This window comes from Misgurnus anguillicaudatus, chromosome 11 (assembly GCF_027580225.2).
Source record: "Misgurnus anguillicaudatus chromosome 11, ASM2758022v2, whole genome shotgun sequence".
NCBI classification, from domain to species: Eukaryota; Metazoa; Chordata; class Actinopteri; order Cypriniformes; family Cobitidae; genus Misgurnus; species Misgurnus anguillicaudatus.
In genome coordinates this window covers 27,906,649-27,914,323 of record NC_073347.2, presented here as the reverse complement: position 1 = coordinate 27,914,323, position 7,675 = coordinate 27,906,649, and the positions used below count along the sequence as shown (strand labels likewise).

At 41.1% G+C, this 7,675-nt stretch overlaps 1 protein-coding gene across 1 annotated transcript; it reads left to right on the top strand.

Moving 5' to 3' along the window:
• Window positions 1–377: 377 nt before the first annotated feature.
• On the top strand, window positions 378–7,637 carry sav1 (salvador family WW domain containing protein 1). The gene is made up of 5 exons (XM_055170517.2): window positions 378–818; window positions 1,258–1,731; window positions 5,301–5,571; window positions 5,656–5,805; window positions 6,655–7,637. Exons 1-5 carry the CDS (start codon window positions 725–727, stop codon window positions 6,869–6,871), a joined length of 1,206 nt encoding a protein of 401 aa, XP_055026492.1. The 5' UTR covers window positions 378–724; the 3' UTR covers window positions 6,872–7,637.
• The last annotated feature ends 38 nt before the right edge of the window (window positions 7,638–7,675 follow it).

Sequence of the window (7,675 nt, the reverse complement as noted above, 5' to 3'; positions counted from 1 at the left end):
GGGTCTGATCTGGGATCAGGCTGCATTCGGAGAGTGGATCTGGGATCAGGCGAAAGCAGAAATAGAGAAATTCAGTGACTTCATGCGGCGCTGCGCAGAACAATCGGCTGGTGACTTCAAAATATTGCGAGAGCATAGCATGACTCGATTCGCTCTCGCGGTACTTTGATGTCATAAGCGGATCATACTGCGCATCGTGGTATGAATTCGAGCATAGTTGTACAAAATGCTCATTTGTGCGCTGATAATTTTTTATTACTTAACAATATGTGCTTTTTTTGTGATGCCAATCAAATATCTTAAATATGAAAATACAGTTGAGTAAGGCAATTAAAAACCTACGTGTCCAGAGAAGCCCATCTGGGATCGGGCAGAGAGAGGGCGTTACCAATCCAGTGAGCTCTGATCTGGGATCAGGGAAAATGTTGAAGGTTGGGCTGGGCTGGACGGATTCAGCTGGTAACTTAAAAGTTTTTCGTGCGCTTTAACCTCAAACAACGCGAAACTATCGTATAAAGTTCGCAATGTTCTGAAAGCAGCGTTAAAAACGAACTAAAACGAATCGCCATTGTGGTGTTTTTGTTTTCAGACTGTAGCCATGATTACTTCAAATTAGCTGTCGCGCTAAACGCAGCGAAATGGACTCGGTTTTGCGTGTCATTGCGAAGCTTGGTTCGGATTTCAGGATGGAACCGAAGTCGAATCGGTCCAGAATCGACTAACGATGCTCTCCAGAAAGAAGAGTAAAAACGAAGCGTCCAAACCAGCCGAAGTTCAGGGCAAATATGTGAAGAAAGAAACGTCCCCGCTGCTAAGAAGTGAGTAACTTTTGTCAACATGCCAAACACAATTCTGGACTATTAAACTAACAAAATTAAATCGTGTAGATTTAACGACTTACAGTTTCTGGACAGTTTTTTAACTGGCTTTGGTTTTAAATGTCCTAAGGGCTTTATTTGTGCACCGCTGAAGCAACTTTTTTGCATCACGTGAATAAATAAACAAACCACTTTTTGTGTTTCTATTTGTTAGAACGACATAATTTTAGCTTTACATTTTTTATCCAAACTGCATGTGTTTTATTTTTTGGTACGTGTGTTCACAGGAACTCGAACCCATGACCTTTGCATTGTTAACACAGTGCTGTACCTTTGAGCCATAGGCATAATGTATTTCTGAGCTTTATCCTAAACATTCATTCCATAGTGTATAGTTTTGACTTCCATCTATTTACACCTTGTTTCAATTTATCCTCAGATTTGATGCCCTCATTTATCCGGCATCCAACATTTCTTCGGCGTGAAGCACCATTAGTGGAGCCGGTTCCGGCTGGGGTCCCACCTGTGGTTCCGTCCGGTGCAGGCCCATATTCCTCCGCTTCTGTAGGGGATGTCAGTGGCCCCAAAAGCTTCCTGCGCAATGCACCGACCCGAACGGCCCTCGAGGTCTCACGTAGAGAGAGTAATCGTCTTTCTGCCCCGCCACATTTTCATCACGATTACACGCCTTCATCGCCCTCATACATTAGCGATACTGCTTCGGTAACAGAAAACGGAGACGGTGGTCCATATTACTACCCACCTGAGCCATACTACAATAACCAAGCCAGACGATCGCACAGGCCGGACCATTTTAATGAAAACTACAGATACTATGAGCATAATGACCTTAATTACCCACGAAACCCTCCACAGTCCCAGACGCCCCAGCCTCACAGTCGCCCACCTCCGGGTGAGTACCACATCATCCAGTGAGCTCCGATTTATTTTCAGATTCACATGCCCCAGTTACTCATTCGTACTAAAATGGGGTCCACCGTAAAATGGCAGACATGACAATAAGTTCTGAGAATGTTTACTATAAATACACTACTAGAAAGGACATCTGTTTGGTTTGTTCATCCCTCATAAACAAAATGAGCGTAGTGGCAATAAAGGGAGGCACCGACCGAAACCTAAAATGACAAATTGGACACCATATGGTGTGACACACGCAAGTGAAGGCCGTAGACAGCAAGTATGTGGTAGTATGTTAGGTCAATGCGTGGGAGAATCTGTCCTGTAAGTATTGCAATCCCATGAGTCATAGGCAAGAGTACACAGCTGCAGTGAGAAGATCCTGTTTTCCGCCCCATGTTTATATTCATCCAAACAGGACATATTGATGTTTGCTTAGCTTCTTTTTGTGCCATTGACATGTGATGGGTAGGATCCGTGTTTCTGTATTTAAGAACATCAAACCATTCTTATTAGCTCTGGTTGGGTGTGTAGCTCATGCATAATTTTCACATTTAAATTAGGGCTGCATAACGATTAATCGCTTAAGTTAACTAATCATTTGCAGAATGAAAGTTTTTGTTTACATCATATATGTGTGTGTACTCCGTATAATTATTATGTATACGGGGTTCCCACGGGTCCTTGGAATCCTTGAAAGTTTGTGAATCTGGGGGAAATAATTCAAGGTCCTGGGAAGTTTTTGAAAATATACATACATAGGTACAGGTCATTGAAAGTGCTTGAATCTATTTTATGCAAGAAGTTTTTTGGGAAAAAATCCATATTATTCCCTGTGTAGTGTAGGATATCATAAAAATTCTAGACTTTTTAAGCACACGTGCTAAACTGTTCGCTTTAAATGCTAATATCTTCTGTATGCGAATGTTGATTCATACCAAAATGCTTTTTTGCATAGTTGTGTTTGACACATGAAAACGTCCCGGGTTACGTATGTAACTGTTGTTCCCTGAGAAGGGAACGAGGCGCTGCGTCTCCCTTGCCATACTTCCTGCGTCCCTGTAACCCTGTCTTTGGCAATATTTCAGATAGCGATATACTTAGTCACCCTTTCTTTGTCCTTAAGCCTCAATATTGGTTGAATTTGATATAAACATTCAGACGCACTTACCCCTGGGGTGTCCCCAAAGTGTCACCGCAGTGACGCAGCACTAGTTCCCTCAAAAGGGAACTGTAACAATGTATCTTAAAATGTAACATGATGTAACCTTGCTCTCACTTGAAATCTGTCCCCACATTCTGACACTTTGGGGACGTCTCCAGGGGTAAGACGCGATTGGTGACGCGATGACACGTCTTGTCTGAACTTTATTTCTGTCCTGTTTGTTAAGTGGTCTGACTAGTTGCTAAACTGAACTCTGAAACAACAACTCGTGTTGTTTATTTTGCTTGTCATATAAATAAACTAAAAGGACTTTATTGTTATTGTTTATTAGCGGAGTTTACCGGAAGTTATGTGTGTTCCACAAAAGCCGTTTGTTTATGCTGTTACTGCTGAAACCATCCATAATATAAATTGCATATAAATATAAAAATGTATATACGCGTAAATATATAAATGTCTATATATGCGTAAATATATAAATGTATGTGTGTGTATTTAAAAATAGATAATTATACTCAGTACACACGCATAAATTATGTAAACAAAAACTCTAATTCTGAAAACGATTAGTTGCAAATAATCTTTATGCAATGTAATGCTGCGTTTACACCAACCGCGTTTGAGGCGTCAAAATCGCGTCTACCGCGCCTAGTTTGTCGCTTAAACAGTTTGAATGCATTGGCACGTTTAGAGTGAAGTAGACGCGCGGAAAAGCAAGCATTAGACGGGCGTCAGAGGCAAAATACGCTTCTTGTGGGAGGGGCAAGTGCTATGCGGTTGTCTGTTTGCAAGGTGGCTGATGTTGTGCATTTATCGAGAGAGTTACTGGTTTGTATTTGGTCACCTTATTATAGGGAGATAATAGTTTAAAAAACGGCGTAAATGCCGCGGGTCGATAAACGCCATGTGACTCAAAACTGAAATGTGTATTTACAACTTACCAGGTTGCCCAATGTCCTCACTGACACTCTCCAAGTGAGGTCCTTTTTATTCCTGTCTCTATAGAAATAAGAACTTGTGTCGTATAGCTCCGGGTGACTGCTCACGGACAATATCAAGCGTTCCTTGAAGTTGAATGTGTGATTCCGGGTGGGGCTGCCGCCGCAGCAGTAAGCGGGCTCCTGATTGGTTAACGCGGCGCGAAAATCCGCCAAAGTTAAAATATTTCACGCAAAATGCACAAAAAGCACCATTTGCGTGTAACTAAACGCCTCATTCGCGTCGCGAGACCTCCAGACGCACGTCAACGCGTCTTCACATTGACTTAACATTGAAATCACTCGCGCTTGACGCCTCTACCGTGGCTGGTGTAAACGCAGCATTACTCTTCCCCCCCAGTGTTTTTAAAAAAGTTGCCAGTCAGCGCCAGCATTTTTCATGATTTTCACAAAAGTTTAATGCTTTCCAGAAAATGTATACATTAAAACATACAATATATCAGATGAAAGAACAGACCCTCTGCTTTCAAACAAAAAAGTTTCATCTTACGTTTATTAGTTCTCTTTTTATCTCCTCTCAAATATGGGTAGGTTTTTTCAAAAACACCACATTTTGATCAAAAACCTGAGATAATTCCATTTTTGTGAAGGACTTTTGATAAAGATCAGATGCAGAGCGATGCTCAAAACTTAAACAGACATACAGCTGTTTACCTAGAGCGATACTTCCAGGTTTTATAAGTTGCGGTATTGCGGAAAGCCGGAAATACTCATCATTGGCAGGGAAGCCTTTTCTCTTAATTGATGAGTTAACTCATCAATGGCTGGGAAAGAGTTAATTTAAATGTATGGATTTGGCAGACAGTTTTATCTTTAATAAGCAACTTACAATGCATTCATGCCATACATTTTATCAGCAAGTGTGTTTCATCGAACCTGTGGCCTTTTGCACTGCTAATGCAATGCTCAACCATTTAATATAGACATTTGTCAGCATAGACAGACAAATGACTTGTTGCTGGAAACTTGTCACTAGTCAGCTAGTTTGTACAACCCTACCTAGAATTTATCCTTGATATTTTAGAGCAAACGAAGAGCTTGAAAGCATTCCTTTACATCACCACACATTCCAGCTTAACAAACACACAGTTTTTCCTCAAACACATACTTACTACATTATTTTCTGCTATACATGCATTTTTTTGTTCGGTACACCCACACACATTCTTGGCTGTCACTATGTTGCAGTATTTCTCATCATGTGTGAGAGCGAGAGGAATGTTGATTTTTCATGGTTGCAATTTGCTTTACTCTGAGATAAACTCTCATAGTGTGTGTGTGTGTTTTCCCTGTGATCCTTTTTATATTTATCTTCCTGTACTTTTACAGTTGGAATTGCGTACTAAATATTACGTCTGCCTCTAATGTGAATACGTAATGTTTGTTGATGTGTTCATGTAGCAATTGGGCGTGTGCCAGCTAAATCTCTTGGCAATCTGACGACTATGAGCGGGGATGAGGCAGCCCTTCCTCCTGGCTGGACTGTCGATTGGACAATTCGAGGCAGGAAGTATTTCATCGATCACAACACAAACACTACTCACTGGAGCCACCCACTGGAAAGGGAGGGGCTTCCACCAGGTTGGGAGAGAGTGGAGTCAGCCGAGTTTGGAGTGTACTACGTTGATCATATCAACAAACGTGCCCAGTACAGACATCCTTGCGCACCCAGGTGAGAGAGTCTATGTTTGAAGGTCATTTTAACACTGTTTGAGATCATAAACGGATTCCAACTCTTGCGCTCTCTCAATCTCAGTGTTCCACGTTATGACCAGCCTCCTCCTCCGCCAGTCACTTATCAGCCCCGCCCACCAGAACGAAACCAGGCTGTACTGGTACCAGCAAACCCATATCACACAGCCGAGATCCCAGACTGGCTGCAGGTGTATGCCAGAGCCCCGTTAAAGTGAGTGTCACACCCTTAGATGGATGTGTGTTTTTACTGCCAGTATGACAAAGAAATGCAAAAATAACGTTTCACGGACATGCACTTTTAATGATTTCATGCATATTTTGCTAGTCTACTGTAACAGCTAGGGTTGCAAAATTCCAGGAATTTTCCTGGCTGGGAACTTTCCATGGGAATTAATGAGAATAAACTGGGGAATTTGAAAAATAGCAGAGTTGCCTATAACAGGGAACTTTAAGAACACTCCATGTTTTTGGAAAAAGGCTAATTTTCCAGCACCCCTAGAGTTAAACGTATGATTTTTACCCTTTTGTAATCCATTCAGCTGATCTCCGGGTCTGGCGGTATCACTTTTAGCATAGCTTAGCACAATCCATCGAATCTGATTAGTCCATTAGCATCGCGCTAAAAATAACCAAAGAGTTTGGATATTTTTCCTATTCAAAACTTGACTCTTCTGTAGTTACATAGTGTACTAAGACCGACACGTGTAGCCTAGTCAAGTTTTAAATTGGAAAAATATTGAAACTCTTTGGTCATTTTTTTTTAGCGTGATGCTAATGGTCTAATCAGATTCGATGGATTGTGCTGAGCTATGCTGAGAGTGGTAGTGCCAGACCCGGAGATCGGCTGAATGGATTCCAAAACGGTAAAAAATTAAATGTTTAACTCTAGGGCAGTGGGAAAATTTGCATATTTTCAAAAAAAGTGGAGTGTCCCTATAAAAGTTTAAACTTGTTAGGTTCCTGAAGCCATCACAGACCTTAAAACGGTTCCAGTGGTTTTGCCTGATAAAGGCCAGTAGCATTAACCTTCAGCTGTATTAATGTGTTTGTTGTGTCTCAGGTATGACCACATCCTGAAGTGGGAGCTGTTCCAGTTGATGGATTTGGACACTTATCAGGGGATGCTAAAGCTGCTCTTTATGAAGGAGCTGGAATGTATTGTCAAATCCTACGAAGCATATCGGCAAGCGCTGCTCACTGAACTCGACACGCGCAAACAGCGCCAGCAGTGGTATGCTCAACAACAGCCAACCAAAAACTTTTCTCAGAACATGTGACTTGTCGGAGACGCACCCAAACTTTAGCGTTGTCGGTGCCTATGCAGTTTATTTTTTTTAGCTTAAAACATGAGCCCAAAGATACACTACATAAAGGCCTGATGGGAACTGAAGACTCATTTGTAGATTTCAGCCTTTGTACAGCTGTGTGTGTTGTTTGCACACGATTGTGTCTTTGCATATGCTGGCCTGCAGGAGGTGGGTGATGTTGGGACTCTTTATAAACAGTCTCGACCAACAGTTATAAATGTTGTGCGTTTAATCCGAGTCCCGTTTGCCTCATTGGTTTAGTTTGGGGAGTCTCACAAAATATCAAGGGGTCACAATTTGAAGTCTTAAGGTTTAGGATTTTTTGCACTGTGACTTTTCATGACACACATTATTCATACTGTACACATACTGGTTAGCAGAAAAAAATAGCCATAAAATAACAATTGCTATGCTAAGCTTATTTATCATGAAAACGTCATAAAAATCGTAAAGGTCCTAAATATATCTAAAATTATCTAAGGCTTCTTCATCTATAGAAAACTTTTTCTTTGGGTGAATATGACCCAGATGTTTGTGAGATTTACCTTTTAGGGTTTGTGTGGATTCCTTTTTTATTTAAAGATGAATCTTCCATGGATTGAAGATAAAGTCATTTGTGGCATTTGGGTTTGTTTAAGTGTATCTTTCAGTTACAGTTTATAAAAATTAAGTGGATAAAAGTTTGTTAAATCTTTTATGAGCATCAACCCTAAATAAACCAGGACCTTGTATTGTATTTGTTTGAGTGATGTCCATCATTTCGCTTTCCTGCTA